Consider the following 16,751-nt stretch of genomic DNA (forward strand, 5'->3'; position numbering starts at 1 on the left):
GGGTTCATTATGGTAGTGGGTTCATTATGCGAGCGAATAGGGTAATTGAAGTGTTTTATTAGTTTCTCCAAGGTCTTAGCTGTGACATACTAGTTAATAAAACACTGTTCAACAAAATGTTTTTACAGTGTGCTGTATAATTGTGCTAGGATAGTAGACAATTAAGTGGCTTTATTTCTGGAAGCTGATTGATGGGTATGCTTTCTAAAGGTGTTGTTAATGCAGAGCATAGGGGAGGCTGTGACACACTAGTAATAAAACAGCGTTCAACAAAATAATTTTACAGTGTGCTGTATAATTGTGCTGGGGTAGTAGACAATTAAGTGGCTTTATTTCTGGAAGCTGATGATGAGTGTGCTTTCTAAAGGTGTTGTTGCAGAGGGTAGGGGAGGGAGCAGGTTCTGAAAGGTACATTTTTCGGCATCGTAAATGTCTTCTACATCCAAAAGCACTTCTCTCTAAATTGTCTTTTCTTGTAACTCTTTCAGGACCAAGACAGGAGTGAAAATTGGCAGCTTGTTTATGTCATTCAAGTCTATTTTTCAAGATGTACGAGGGGCTGTGGACAACATTCACACTTACGTGAGTTTTCCATAAAGTTACGTTACATTTAGAATGTAGTAGAAGTAACCAACACTGCTTCTGCTCTGTGGTACAGTTACTGCACTCTTGTTCAGTGAAACTTCATGAGCTTTTCTCCAATTGTTACAGGTGACCGTAAGTGTTTTATTGATGCATACGATTACTAACCGCTTAAAATTTTCTTTTCACTTTCTCCAATTTTTTTTACTCTATTCAAATGAAGTGTAAACATCAGCTTTTGCCTTAACTCTTCAAGGTGCCTTGCTCACATTTGTGTGCACAGTTTGTTTTTCATGTGGTGTTCAGTATTGGTTAAGGAAGAGCCAAGTACATTCAGGTTTGGATGAACGGAACCTTTTATGATAGTCACTTTAACTTAATTTTGCTGTGTATAAACTTTTCTGGATGCACTACCATATGTACTCATGTAAGGGCTGCACTTTTTTTTTTTTGAAATATTGCTTGGTGCGGCCCTTACACGAATCACGCTGATGACAGCTCATCAAAGGTCTGTACCGTTTTCACAACAGTATCAGAGTGAAAGAGTTGCGAATGACTAGCCAGGATTGTTTTTATTAAGATTCCATTTCGCTCTCACAGTCTTCATCACCGGAAACACTCGCCTCGGCGTCGGCATCCTCCCACAGAAGATTATCCTCAGTGCCACTCATGCAGTTTGAAATTTTGGTTCTTTGAAGCTTCTCGCGACAACTTTAATGAAATGGCACGCCACGCACTCAAATCCACTCACAAACTTGTTGGAGCGATGCCCAACAAGTTGTTGGAGCGATGTCCTGTCGGCGTCTTCTCATGATTGCGCCCAGCCATCCATTCCTAATTGCAGCGGTAAAATTCCGCTTTAAATGGGTGGTTAATGCACATGTCGAGCAACTGCAACAGACTCATCAGTACTTCAGGAATAAGGGCCAAGTCTGTATGAGTCGTGGAGAGTCTGTTCTGGATGCGATCCGTCAAGTGGCTCCTAAAACTGTACAGAACGAGGAGGGCTTTCCGCTGTAGCAGGCCTTCAGGTCCGTTTGCCCAGACAGTCTTCACCCAGTCCACGACAAGTTCCTCGCACATCCAACCCTTTTCTTGGGCACGCACAGTGATGCCCTGAGGGAACCTTTCTTTCAGGCTAGTCTTCCTCTTGAACATGACGTACAGTGGAAGTTTCCTGCTGTCACGCACAGCGTCACAGTGCATCTTTGACGTTCTGCGCTGGTCGTGCGCACAGTCGCACTTTTCGCGCATTTAAAGCCACTGTGGTGCTCTCTGGCATATCGAACCACACAGGAGTCTGGTCAGCATTGCCAATTTGGGAGAGGTAATATTCGTGCTTCCTCCAAAGACGATTCACGAAGCGATGGAATTTCATCACTTGTGTACTCGCTTGGCAGGTTTTGAGTGTCATTCGGCGGAGGATGGAAAGCTGGTTGCGGTTCATAAACCGCATAGCCCATCCCCGATTTGCCTCGAATTGTGTCTGAGGAATTTTCATGTGGCAAGCGATGTTTAGGGCTTTCTCGTGTATCATATCAGTCGATGCGGCGTAGTCATCCCTTCGAGTATCGTTGATATATTTGAGAATGGATATTTGCACCTCTTCCCGTGAAAGGCTTTTCGGCTCCGGTTGGTAGCAGCGAGGGCATCTTTCTACTGCATCCAATAACGCACGCGCTCCTCATCTACGTCGTACTTGCGTCCAGCTTCACGCTTGCCGTGCTCCTCGGCATATTCAATTACTCGCATTTTAAATCTTGCAGTGAACGACCTCAAATGCCGACACATCGTCCCTCAGCTGCACTAGCTCAAAGACAGATTCGACGAAAGCGTGTTGACTCAATGCGAACAATGTGCCACACAAAGTAAAAATGGCGCCGCCCCGTCCGTCACCCGGAGGTCCGTCACCCGGAGGTCCGTCACCAACACAACGGCGGAAGTGGAAAACTGGAAGTGCCATCTTGCCACAATCGAACTAACTGTACCTTTTCGGCGGGACTTCTTGAATTTTTTCGATTTTTTTTTTCGAAATTTTTCTCTCCAAAGTAGACGAGCGTCCCTTACATGAGGGCAACCCTTACACGAGTATATACGGTACCATGCTCGAAGTTGGTTAATGTGCCGCTTTTCTCAAGCCACATCAAAAGTATTAGTTTTTGTTTGCTCGAAACGAAGATAATATAAAATGAAATTGCACGATATTTCTAGCTTCATGTTTGATTTAGCTTCAGGTTTGATGTTTCACTTCAGAGTAACCTTTCAATGCAATTTGATTAAAATTGACAAGTGAAAAACTCGGAAAAACATGTTGCGACAATATTTTTGTTGTAATAGAGGGCCTTAGAATGTGTAAATTTGACACATTTACAGACAGATCCTCATAGGTCATGCCTAGGTCATGCCTGAAAGGGTTGACGGTAGAATAGGATAGCATTATGCTGTTTTGCATTACTTTCTGAATTGCTTGTCATACTTTGATTCTCATTGGACATGTCGGATGTACTGTTAAAAAGGAACATCTATGTGCATGGTATTACTGTTGTAATCTCTCCTAGGGTGCGTACTGCAAGTGCAGCAGCGAAGTACCTGCTCTGCACCTGTAAGATGATACAATATGCACCTATATAGCTGTACACTTTGTTTGTGTTGATAATTGCATATTATGGTATAGCTTTGTAATGGGTGAGTAGCCTTTAATTGCCCAGTCATTACATAATTCATGGTTGTGGCTTCTGGTGCTCGCTTCTGCCACTCGGTGTTGGATATCATAATGTGACTCTCCCAACATGACTCCTGGGTGGGATCTTCTTTCCGAAGCAGTTGCGAGCACTGGCATCGCTCTGTGGTAGAATACTTTATTGCCATGCTGAATACCTAGATTCAATTTAGTCTCAAACCCCGATTTGTATTTTTTGCATCCATCAAGATTTCTCGCTTGTGTACAATTGCGCAAGAATGAACACCATATTTTCTGCAACACAGGCCTTTTTTAGCACTATCATGTTAATGTCTGATGAATATTAGAATAACAGAGCTAAGCTAGTTTGTACGTATTCATTCTAAATGTCGGTCTTGAACTCCTTGTGTGTTTGCACGTCCTCTTTTTTTGAAATGCCAAATGAAATTTTATGAAGTTGAGAAGTGGAGAGTTGCCCGCATGTACTACCCCTGCTTTTCGATTTCCTGTAGTGTCTGAAGCCTTTTAAATTCAACAGACTGACCTACATGACTGTGAAATACAGCTTTTTTTCTTTCAGTGCAAGCTGCTTTTTATGTACTGCAGTGGGTTGTTCTTGGGATTGGTCATTGATTTTCTGCATTATTTGCTTCCAGGGTCAGCTTAAGACTGAGACCATCAACAACCTTGACAAATATTTGGAAAAAGATGAGCGGCTACCACTGCTACTTGATAGGTAATACCTAGTATTTCAAATTTTTATTTTTGGACCTGGTTTACTATGATTGTTTACTTAAATGCCCTTTTTTTTCGTAAACATGCATATTGTTGTGGGTATACTTACTAGATTACAGTAAGAAAATAGTTCAGCAGTCAAGATGGCGACTGTTGTATTTTTCCAACACCAACATGGACTATTTTCCTACTGTAAAGTAGTGAATATATTGGCAACAATATGTGATGGCTTACCAGTGCATTTTTTTTTGAAAATTGACTCTTCTAGCTTGAATGTAGCTTACCGAAGTTTGTGCACCTGGAAGCCATTGAAATATATTGGCCATCACCAGCTATTCTATATACTAGCATGTTTCATTTTCTTGGAGGTGAATGCGCTGCGATGTTGAGTGTGTAGGCGAGCACCTGGAAGTCTTGTATTGGGACAATATGCTGCTTGCTCAGTCTCAATTGGTTGTGTATCATGTTGCTACGTAGGATAACAATGAGTAATTGAGACTACTCGTGACCTAAACTAAGAGAATACCCAATGTTGCAAATGTCCTGCTAACGCTCATGGGACTATCTTTATGATATCACGAAACATAGACCTATCGGAAATCAATCCAAGACTGCTTCATGAATAAGTAACTTTGTTAGTCTTATTTATGGTGTACTAAGGCTGTATGATATTTTTACCATGAGCTTTGAGTTCGAGTACCTTCATTTAACCCATCAAGGGGTCAATTACTCCTTTTGAGAAATCGAACCAAGGTGGCTTGAGCTTGTACAGTGCCAAAAATTGCTCTATCTGGCTGCCGTTCATTGCGAAAAATTCTTATGAAATTGCAAACACTGTAATGACTACAACAGTCATGTTGGGAAAGAAAAGAAGCCTTGTGATGGTCGATATCATTGAGGAAGTGACTGAGGATCGGATGACAAAGGTAGATTGTCATAAGTCGTGAAATGGCAGTGATTCGCATGAACGGAGATAAAGAACATTGGGTTCACTGGGAATGGAAAGTCAATAAACTTTCAAATCTCCTTGAAGTATTTTAAAAAACTGGAGATAATAGTTTGGGCATTGTATTCTGTACATCAGACTTGTGAAAACCATGGTGCTCTACTGACCTTGAGTTGTTTCCAGTAGCAATAAGTGAACTGTTGTGAGCAGTATGCATGCCTGAATACAGTTTGAGACTGTCCAGTTATCCTTGACTGTTCAATAGTAACCCGAATTTTTAACATCACCTGTTTACTGTTCTGATGCCCCGCCACAGTGGTCTAATGGCTAAGGTGCTCGGCTGCTGACCTGCAGGTCGCGGGATAGAATCCCGGCTGCGGCGGCTATATTTTCTATGGAGGCGAAAATGCTGTATGCCCGTGTACTCAGATTTGGGTGCATGTTAAAGAACCCGAGGTGGTCTGAATTTCCGGAGCCCTCCACTACGACGTCTCTCATAATCATATGTTAAACCCCACATATCAATGTTTACTGTTCTGATGAAATTTTTAAGTGTAAGTGCATCATTAATGCTGCACTACTAGTACTTACTTTTTATTCTTATACATTCATGGAAATTTTTTAGCAATTCCAACGGTATTATTTGGGACCAAATCACTTGTCAGTTTTCTGTGGGTTATGTTACCTGGGAACAGGTAACATTTGTTGGAATGTTTTTTAATTTGCCATACATTTTTTTAAAGCTAGAAATTTTAAAATATTTGACTATTTTATGTTATTGCTTTCTAACCTTGTTTCTTTGCATAATTTATTACCACATATCCGTCCAGTGCTACCTTGTATATGGAAGCCTGGAATGGGATCTTTTTGCAACTAGTATTTTTTCTTCTTATTCCTGACTCAACATTTCTATTCAATTTATAACCCTTCATTAGAAAACTGAATTTTTCTTAAACTCTTATAGTATAGCCTTTTGAAGTATAATCCAGCTTCATGCAATGGCTCGATTGAGCGCCCTGATTTATAGTTTTCTTTCATGACGTTCACCTGTTACCATTTAAACCTTCCTTATTGTGCTATGCAATTTGTTTTCAGGATGCGTGCGCATGACAAGAAGCTCTTCCTGCTGACCAACAGTGACTATGCATACACGGCTGTATGTTACCAAATTCTCAAGCTCTGACTTTCAATTATACAGTAAAAGCTGGTTAATTTGAACTCTGGCAATTGGAACTGGTGCTTTGGTCTCAGTACAGCAGTGTATTTTTATGGGGGAATACTCCTGATCATTCAATTTATCGGTATCTGCAACAGTAATTCGAACTTTGAGCCCCTGATTTTCATGAATCCTCGCAAAAGTCTGGCCCAAGTGATGACATTGTGATGCAAAACCAACCAAAAAAAAATAAATTACTAAAGATGCAAAACAACAAACCAGCAGCTTTTTTCAGCAGATGAGAATTCAGATGCTGTGCTGAAGATTTGGGTAAGCTGCAAACAATGCTCATGGCGTTGTGACAGAAACATTCAAGCCAATGCAAATTACTGATCACTTTTAATTTTGATTGCGATAACTCAAGCATGTGTGTATGTTTGCGAGCATAAATAATGTATATTTTGACATTAAGGCTCACTGCTCACATGATTACATGTCTGTTCTTGTTTCTGGTGTATCACTAACTGATGAACATGTTTAGAAATCACCAGCTTCAAGCACGTAGCAGTGCTTAATTGGCGAAGACAAGTTCAGAGGTGGCTACTTTGGGTTCTGCACGCGTGGTGTGGTGCAAAGTCAATTCATACTAGTACCTGACTGCTAATTCGAAGTCTGCTTAATTTTAACAATTTTATAGTCGTCTTTGAGTTCAAATTAACAGGCTTTTAATGTAGTTTGCTGCCAACAGTTTTACACCATCTTGCATTCATACCACTTTTGCAGAAAATTATGCAGTACCTGTTTGACTTCCCAAGTACAAACAACGTAAGTCTTTAGATACATTTTCTAGTAGCCTTTTTCTGGTGCTTGCCTAAGTACTAAATTTGGGTCGATATTGAACCTGCGACTATCATTTCAGCGTACCTGGGAGTCGTACTTTGACTACATAGTTGTTGATGCACGAAAGCCCTTGTTCTTCGGCGAGGGCACAATTTTGCGCCAAGTGGACACGGTGAGTAGAGTGCCATTACTGGAAGCAAAAGTAAAGCAAGCACAGCATTTGTTTTATTGACTAATTATGACTGCTTATATCCAACAGAGTACGGGGGCTCTTCGCATTGGCAGCCACATTGGGCCGCTACAACTTGGTCAGGTCTACTCTGGAGGTAAGCCGTATTATGTAGATGCTGCCTTCATTTAAAGACTTGGAAGGCTGTGTTGGATCATATAGTGAATCTTAGACAATGGTTAAAGATGTTAATGGTTGCCATTGCATTTAGGTACTACAATCAAACCCCACTACGATGAAACTAAGGGGACGCAGAAATTTTGAAGCGAAAGTTTTGTTTTACAGCTGAACCCCTTGCTGTCCAACCCAATTGCTGTCCAGGCATGCTCTGGACAGCAATTGTTTGAGATGTCTCTTACAAGCAAGGTACCTTGTATGCATTTTCCTACCAACTTGTACTTTACTGTAGGCACCCTAGTGTCTCTTATTCATTGTTTATAAAGGTGTTCAACTGTAGTGAAAAAAAAATATATATATAGCTTGCCTGAGCTAGCAAAACAAAGAACTTCTATTTCCAAAATTCAAAGTGTTGGCTGCTTCTTTTTTTTTCCCAGCTGCGTTGTCACTCTATTCTCGTGCATGCATGCGAGGCTACGTTGAAAACCATGCTGAAACAACAGCCACAACGGCTTTCATGAACGAACCTCATGGTTAGTTCACTAAAGCTGTCATGAACATTACCAGCAGCTGTCTGCCGCCACATGGTATCCGACAACGCCGAGATGGAAGCGTGGTATCATAGAGCGGCGACTTATGTTTCATTCTATGCTATTCTTATCATCCACTAGTTGCAGTTAGCTGCTTTGGCTAATAATGTTGACAAACAGCCACTCTGAACAGTGACCACACTGTCCAAGCGCGAAAGGAACCAAAAGCATTGGCATCGGAAAAGGCATCATGTTGCGATTGTGCCCAGCAGCACCATATTGAAAACTGACTGACTGAGGTTCAGCTTTGGATTGTTACAAAAGCCGGGCAGTCTCATTGCCATTGCTATCGAGCAATGGCAACCCTACCTTAATGTTTAGTGAATAGCGGCAGTTTCTGGTGGTGCCAATGCGCATTTTAGACTTCGTAGATATGTTTTCGTGTTCTGAAGATTCATCGTGATGTTCAAGGTTGTTCAAGCATTAAATAGCGGAGCTGGGAATTGAATTGTCAAATTTTGTTGAAGTAAAATGGCAGAAAAAGTGCTCGCCGTGGTGAGAATATTGATGCATTGACACCTGTGGGCTGTTGACGGGGAACAGAACTTTTCGTTGTAGTATGAATTTTGTTCAAGCGGCATTTATTGTGGCGGCGTTCGACTGTATAAATGGCAGTATTTTCACTTAAGTGTAGGAAAAAGAATGTTCAGCAGTGTCGTACAAGTGTCGATTGCCCCCTGCCCTCCCGTATATTACGCCTGTGTCTGTTCCACAGTCTGTCAAGATTTGACACACGTAGTCAGATACAGCTTAAGAATTCTGGGGAGTCCCCGTTCAGATGACTGAAGCGCATGAGCCAATTGCCTCCGCGACTTAATAGTCCCACTCATGCACTTGGCAATATTCTCCGAAGGTGGGTTTACTATCCGCCCAGCTCATGTCAGTCCAGAGCGCACACTTATTGAGGCAGGCTTGCATTCATCCTTTGGTAGGCAATGTTGGAGAACTTTGAAGTTGTCAGACTATAGGTGCATCTTTTATTGGTGAAGCGAGAAGAGAAAAGTGTTAGTGCCACCCCAACTCATAAAGTTCTGGCTATGCCTGTGGTGTGCTTCTTCCAAAAGTTTCTTCATTCTATAGGATGTCTAACATGACATGGGGGCTCAAGGAACTTTTGATTAAATTGTAAACCCATTTTGTCAACTGGTTTGATGAGTGCAAAGCCAGTGTAAGAAAAATTTAGGGAGAAAAATAAAATGAACGCATAGGTACTGTTTGCTAGGTCGTTCTTTTTGTCATTCAAATATTTAAAAAAATTTACTGAAATATCAAGCAAATTTGTTATCAATGGGAAACTGTGAAAGTATACATGCGCTGAATGAATTCCCATTTTTGTTTGGTGCAGCTGGAGGATGGGCATTGCCAGTCTAGCTTTTGTTTAAACTTATGCAATCCTCTAGGTTTTTCCTGTGATGATGGCTTGAACAAATAACTTTATGTGCACATCATGTAAATCACATGAGTTCATCACATTTTCCACTTTCTACTGTTATTTATATATTTGCTACAAGACGTTCACTGTGGACAGATTTGCAGAAATGGCGAAATTCGTGCCGATCCTTCATGCAGCCCAGTTATACAGTCTTCCTTGATCTTCATCGCATTTACTTTATTTCTTTTTTATCATGTTGTTTTTACCAGATTTGTCATATCGGACTTAACAGTAAAGTGCCGCATGCTTCTCAAGATATACAGCTTCTCCAGTTTAGCTCTGTTGTGTTCAAATGGTAATGCCTATGAAAACGCAAATTTTAAGCTTGCTTAGGCTTGCAGTTTATGTTACGAATACTCTGCCCCACAATTTTATATTACGTGGATTATGTGAAAAACTGCTGGCACATTGTTTGACCCTATGTCATTGTCGGCCGCCTAAGCAACGTGACTTACCGTGTTGCTCACCTTCACACCAATGGTCGATGTTCTGCAGAGTGAACTTGCTCATATTACCCGTTTAAAGTTGTTAATTCCTAGAGTCTGAATCGCCTGGCGGGCTTCGTCTGCGCGCGGAGAAATGTTACAATTGCAGTTTGAGTATGTGTACCTGTATGTAGTGGGTCTACGGATAAAGGAGTACGGACACAAACTTTGGCCTCGCGTTTTTCGGCTATGTGTTGCAGGGGGCCTGTTAGTCATGATATGACACATCGTTTGCTGCAGCACGCGACCGATATTTATTTACAGGCCTCTCATTATGAATCGGTTTCAGTTTCTGTTTGAGAGAGCTCCAAAAACTGGGTGCAATTGTTGCCATCTAGCATGAGCAGCTTTTGACCACGTCAGCACACAGAACTGTGACACACTTCTGCACAGTCCGCAGTAAAAATTACTTTCGAATAGAAAATGGGACTGCAATATCTTCAAACACAGAAATTTCTAAGCCTGCACCCATGGCCACTCACTCACAACCAGCCGGCGAAAAATAGACTGCAGTAACAAACACTGCAAAAGAAAAATGGCGGCTATGACTTCATCATAACTTGTTTTGTTGACTGCAGCATGGTGAGGTGAAGGAAGTAGGGGGTCACCTAGGGGGTCCCCTTCGATGGTGTCAATGGCAGGATGGAGTCGAGGGCTCGCCCTAGCTTCAAAATTCTTTTGAAATACCTTCCCAGCTATATTCACTGTTGATATTTTACAGATATACGAATGTTCCTGGAAATCAACCTTACAGGCCATCTTGGCTGCGAAATTTTGTCACTGCCCCTTTAAGACAGACGAAGAGGACGTGCCTTGCGATCGCGACAGTCTCAGTTCGGACTCAAGGCCACTGAAGCTACCGCTGTGTCGTGTCTCAATAAACTTCGTCCATGAATGTGACAATATCAAACCCAAGTTAAAATACTGTAATGTTGTGATAGGTTATAAATCACTTCCTCTTTTTTATAATAGTGCACAGTGTTAATTTCTAGATGCTGAATTTGGCCAGTACTTCAGTTTTTCTTGCTCTGCTTTGTTAGTGATGGGCAGTACCATCCAGGATTGTGCAATTTGAGATTTTTTAGATGGGTGAGGTTTTGTCTGAAGAACATGTATTCTAAGAGCTTGAGTGATGTCTACGTAATGCTGCCCTTAAGTGTCTTACAGTAAAAGCTCGTTAATTCGATTTCACGGGACCGGAAAAACTGTCCGAATTAACCGAATGCCAAATTAACGAATGAACAGGGAAAACAACAAATAAAGGTATGCTTCTGCAGCTTGATTTTAAATGTTGAAGTATTTTGCAATTGTCGTCTGCGTTTTCGCGCAGATTCCGGCTGACATCACAATTTTTCTTAATTGTTCCAAATGGCCAACAGCACGCAAGCTGTCGGGTGTGTTCAGGCAAGCGTCCTCTAATATTAACAGCGCCTCCGAGACTTCCCGTGAGGTGCGATGAGGTCGCGGCTGTATCTCCTCGCATGATTCTTCGTCAGAATCGTGGTCTTCATGGGCGCCCGTGACATCATTAATAATAATAATCTCTTGATCGGTCGGGAGACCACTCGTGGCGACACCATGATCAATCGCGATGTAGTCCTGAAAGGTCACATCTGTGGGAAGGACAGCATCGAAAGTCGGGCAGTCATCGTCGGTGGACTCGGTCGGTGGACTCTGCCGCTTTTTCGGCGTTGCCATCACTGTAGCGCACGATGGTGGTGGCATGCAAATACGGTCGCAATGGAAGAAAAAGAGAACTCCGCAAGAAGAGATGGTTCCGACACGACAATACAAGGGAAAATGGCGTCGGAGGCGCTGAGTGGAGAAGACGCCGACGTTCGGCGATGCTGGGATCGCCCCCACTAGTTGATGATGATGGCGATGCCACTCAGGTTTCGGTTTCACTCCAGTGGTGCCAGCACTGCTTTATCACACTTTTTTGTAGCAGCAGCCGTCAGCATTTGTCCGAATTAAGCCGTGCGGAGCCGAATTCCGACGAAATAACGAAGGTTTGGTCCCATAGATTAACAAGCACTTTGGCCGGGACCAATAGAGCCGTCCGAATTATCCGAATTTCCGAATTAACGGGTGTCGAATTAACAAGATTTCACTGTATTAAAATTTATGCTGCACATGCATGCCAATATCTTTAGCTGTAGGTGCAGCCTTCTTTGCCGTTTACATATTGATGCTCAGTGCTACACATCTTCAGTTTACCCCATGGTTATCATATCTGCACACACAGATGGAACCTTTATTTACTTATCAACCTGTCTTGAGCTGTAACGCATTTTTGATGCCTGGATAGTTATTTGCTACAGTAAGTAGTTCACATATGTATTAAAGTAACAAATGGAAACTTGTCCATTTTTGTGATTAATCCATGGTTAAAGCAAATTAGCACTCGTAAAATGTTCTATGCTGAATTAAATGAGATGGGTGTGGTCCTTTGCTGCTTTTTATGGAACCATGATTGTTTTGTGCATTCTCTACAGGCAGCTGTGATGTCTTCACTGAGTTTGTAGGAGCTAAAGGGAAGGATGTCCTTTACATCGGTGACCACATCTATGGGGACATTCTGAAGTCAAAAAAGACTCGTGGCTGGCGCACCTTCCTTATGATTCCCGAGCTGGCTAAAGAAATTCATGTTAGCATTTCTCAGTGGACATTGTTTGAAAAGCTTCAGGAGCTCGACATTTGCCTGGGGGATATTTACAAGTAAGTGTTGTCAGTAAATGTTTTTTCTTCCCGGTAATAGTTCTGATGTAATGGGGCACAAATTTTTTTTTTCTGGTTTGTGAAGGAACTTGGACAGCAGTTCAACAGATGTGCCGGACATTGGCAAGCTGCGTCAGTCTATACGAGTAAGTGTGTATATTGGTAGCTTTTGTATGGCGCCTTTACTATATGTGATCTGCATCTGCTGTCCTGTTCTTTATTTAGGAAACTTCTCACGAGTTGGACATGTGCTATGGTATCCTCGGTAGCATGTTCCGCAGTGGTAAGCATGTAGAATGTTTTTTTTTTTTTGCCATTTTGCCTTCATTATTCGGGGGTTCAGTTTTAGCATATTTTGTCTTTTTCAGGTTCGCGGCAGACTTTCTTTGCCAACCAGATCTGCCGATATGCTGACATCTATGCATTCACCTTTGTCAACCTTATGTATTACCCATTCAGCTACATGTTCAGGGCTCCTCCAATGCTGGTAAGCTATCTCTGTTAAAGCTATGCAGTTCGTGGTATAAAAAGGCGAATGAGCTTGTCTAAACTTTGGAATGGGTGCTTTAAATTCTGTACCTGCATATAATTTGTTAGGGCTGCAGAGCCAGCACATTACTGTGTATATGTATCCACACAGATATGAAAACATGTTTATGCAAGAGCTTTGTAGAATTTTTCTGAAAATTAGTTTCCTTAAGATATTTTGCTAGACACAGCACAATGGAACAGGATGCAGTGATCCTGTTGCATTGTTAATAAGTTACTACTGTGTGCAAGTATCTGAAACAGTACATTTTTAATTAGTTTTTATTTTTATGATGAAACAAAGATGTACAAAAATACAAATGAAAGAACTGACATATCTAGCAGCTAATTGCAGCATGTTGAAGTATTTAAAGGCAACAATGCCAGAAATCGTTTTGTAAAGTGCCAATAGAGCTATGATTATGCATTATTCTTTAGTCTTCATATTTATACACTTCAATAATTCCACTTCTATTTTGTCAGTCACTGTAACTAGGCAGGTCATGATGCTCAGATCGGCCAATTGCCATCAATATGAGTGTATGGTGCGGTCATTTGAATAAGACATTTCTTGTAGAAAGGAAAAGAATTTTCGGCCAACATTTAGAATTGGAAATTCCAGCTACATGCTGGGTTACAATGTTTTCCTTGCATGTTCTCTGCTGCCTCGACTAAAGACCGGCAGCGTTTTCTAAACATGCTGAAAAAGTGTTGCAGGGCCTCTTTAAGTGAAAAGCAAACCAGCTGACTGTGCAAGTCATTTGAAAGGGCATACCAATGAAGATACTTTTCAGACACTGCCATAAAGAGAACCGCGTTGTGCCCACAATTTTCTGGAGCAGGAAATTCATGTGAACTGAAACTTCCTAAACGGCCCAGCTCCTAGTTTCAATATTTAAGGGAACGGTACATGGTTAGCATGCACCGGTTTGCACATGTGGTTTGCAGTTTCCATAAACAGGTGTGTCATGTGCTCCATTTTGAGTTGCATGCAGTAAATGAGCGTAGGCATTGTGTGCATCCTATTGCCCGCTATTCATCTTCTCGAGACATACAAAAAGATAGCCGTTTCTGTTCGGTAACGAAAGAGTTAAGTGTAGTCACATTGTCCTTGTGTTGCTTATCACTTAGTATAGAATTACTGTGGTCGAGGGCTTCTGAAAATTTCCTGTGCACATTAATTTGCAGTATCAGTGGTTTGACGTTAGCCTTTGTTGACCAGTGGATTTGGTGGTGCCTGTGCAGATGCCGCACGAGTCTACGGTGAACCATGAGCAGGACCCAGCCCATCAAATGAATGGTGACAGTGCAATGGATGGAGAGATGTATGGCAAGCCCAGCCCTGCTGACCAGCCTGTACGAAAGTTCTCCAAGGGGGAACAGGTGAGCCTTCGTGCCTTGGTTGTGGATGAGTCTTTCTGCAAGCACATGTGACGACAGCTCGCCCACTTTTCTATCTGGTTTACTTTTTCTTTCCTATTAGAACCGTCAGGCAGCACATGATGTGCTGGGGGCAAGCACTTCTGTTCAAACTGTGACTAGTAAAATAAACTAGTCCATCCTGTTGATTCTCATGTGAAAAAAATTGTATGCAGGTGCCCCTGCGCTTCCCGGAAGCTCCGAGCCAAATAACCCACCACCATGACACTGACGATGATGATGAAGACGCAGAGCGGGCCCCAGAGTCTCAGCGCCACTAGGCAGCTGTATGGTGCATCGTGGCTCCCCTTTATTAGCTCTGCGCATGCATGTGCTAATGTTCAACAGGGCAGCTATCCAATCAGTGGCCTTAAGAAGTAGTGCTGACTTTGGCTGGGCTGGTCTTGGAGGCTGCACCGTTTTGTCCAGTCGTGCACATCAGGAGAGTGCGTTGGTCCTGGGTTATATCGTGGCAAGCTTGTGTTCTTTTGAACAGGAGATATGTACATTGTGTAAATCTTTTTTTATATATATGTACTAGCGCAATCCAGTTCGCTCACCCGCTGTCTGCTCGTCTCTGCAGTATGCAACTGTTTTTTTCCCTGGGATTGTAGCTCCTTGCTCATCCAGAATTCTTTCTGTCTTGTATTGACTGTAATTCTTAACTGTTTATCTGCCTTGTACTGGCCACTTTTTAGGTAATAAAATATTTTCAAGAACTGCAACATGACTATAGCAGTAGTGGGCTACAACAGAAATCATAAGGTCAGTGGCTCGGTGAGAACGAGCTTTGCAGAAAAGGCGGAGTAAGCAGCTATTGCAATGGCCATAGTATCGACCTCGACTTCACTAATTGTTAGCGACTCGCAGACTGCTGTGAGAAACTTTGCACGAGGGCGAATATCCAGAATAGCGTTAAGAATATTGGCTGGATGCAAAGACCAATGAACAGTAGATCTAGTCTGGGTATCCACTCAATCCTCCTTACCCGGCAATGAGGATGCACACCAGACAGCCCGAGGACTTGCAGACCGAGCCTCTGGATTGCCCTGGTTGAGCGGGGAGGACGATGAGAGATTTGAGGGGATGAACACTTGCAGAGATATTATGCAGTATTACAGGCTAAGCAGGAAAATTTTATCCTCCAGCACATTCGTCTTTGAACAAAAGACTGGCAGTGGCATGGTGCCTACTCTGGACCCATACGTTTCCTAGTCCGGTAACAAAGAACCGCTGCGTGTCAGAACTTCATTCAATTAAGTGTAAATTTTGCAACAGGGCGGACTTGAGCCACATTTTATGGGCATGCCCGTAGGCCCCCATGAGAGGCAAATTCCCAGACGGGAGTGCATGGAATACCGCGCTCCTCGGCTCTGACTCTCGATTACAAGCCCGCTTACTACGGCAGGCGGAAGACGCCGCCAACGCCCATGGGAATCATGGCAGTCGTGCAGGCTTGGTCCTCCCTTCCCCTTTCGCACCAGAAAGGGGAGGAGGATCTTCCTGCTAATTAAAGTTTGTTCATTATCAATAACTACACTTTAAGAAATATGAACCCATATGATTTTTTTATGCATTTGTAAAGTGGTTGCATATACTTCCAGAGAGATTTCGCACTTACTATGCTGCTCTGCTTTTGCCCAATCATTGCTAGAAGAGGGCGCTTTGTGGAGCGTAAAGTGCAACATAGGCAGCGACAAAGACTCGGAACACCCCTTCATGACAAACCTGCCGTGGTGGTCTAGTGGCAGGCACGCTGCTGCTGACCTGCAAGTCGTGGGATCGAATCCTGGCCGCGGCGGCCGCATTTTCGATGGAGGCGAAAGTACTATAGGCCGGTGTGCTCAGATTTGGGTGCATGTTAAAGAACCCCAGGTGGTCGAAATTTCCGGAGCCCTCCACTACGGCGTCTCATAACCGTATGGTGGTTTTGGGTAGTTAAACTCCAACACTTGTATATCTTTCACGACTAGTGCAGTGCACTCACGATAAGTCAACCTTCCAGTTAATTCAAACTTAAAATTTTTGGTTGGCTTGGTATGTTGCAAGTGTATCTGAAAGCTGCTTAATTTAGATTAAAAATGAAGTCGATATATTGTGTGCGGAACTCTTGCGTAGCTTCTGCCGCTTTACGGAGGTGCCATGCGGAAAAGCGTACGAAGATTTCGAAGGGAATATTGGCTAATGCGAATAGCAACACATTTTGTCCCTTAATTACTCATGCATTTGCACATCGTATTATCTGCATCAATATGAAAGGGCAGACTGGTAACAGCAGTACTGTTGTGCTGTCG

The 16,751-nt window shown here is 42.6% G+C and overlaps 1 protein-coding gene across 6 annotated transcripts in view; it reads left to right on the forward strand.

The window, feature by feature from the left end:
- The window catches only part of Nt5b (5' nucleotidase B), a 116,731-nt gene extending 101,549 nt beyond the window's left edge, over positions 1-15,182 (forward strand). For all 6 annotated transcript variants that reach the window (XM_037426804.2, XM_037426805.2, XM_037426802.2 and 3 more), the window contains 12 exons: positions 489-582; positions 3,919-3,998; positions 6,039-6,099; positions 6,883-6,924; positions 7,019-7,111; positions 7,199-7,265; positions 12,288-12,510; positions 12,596-12,656; positions 12,736-12,793; positions 12,879-12,997; positions 14,284-14,421; positions 14,634-15,182. In XM_037426804.2, the coding sequence (XP_037282701.1) occupies positions 489-582; positions 3,919-3,998; positions 6,039-6,099; positions 6,883-6,924; positions 7,019-7,111; positions 7,199-7,265; positions 12,288-12,510; positions 12,596-12,656; positions 12,736-12,793; positions 12,879-12,997; positions 14,284-14,421; positions 14,634-14,738 (1,141 nt within the window). In that variant the 3' untranslated portion in view covers positions 14,739-15,182. The remainder of the gene's footprint in view (positions 1-488; positions 583-3,918; positions 3,999-6,038; positions 6,100-6,882; positions 6,925-7,018; positions 7,112-7,198; positions 7,266-12,287; positions 12,511-12,595; positions 12,657-12,735; positions 12,794-12,878; positions 12,998-14,283; positions 14,422-14,633) is intronic.
- The last annotated feature ends 1,569 nt before the right edge of the window (positions 15,183-16,751 follow it).

This window comes from Rhipicephalus microplus, chromosome X (genome assembly GCF_043290135.1).
Source record: "Rhipicephalus microplus isolate Deutch F79 chromosome X, USDA_Rmic, whole genome shotgun sequence".
NCBI classification, from domain to species: domain Eukaryota; kingdom Metazoa; phylum Arthropoda; class Arachnida; order Ixodida; family Ixodidae; genus Rhipicephalus; species Rhipicephalus microplus.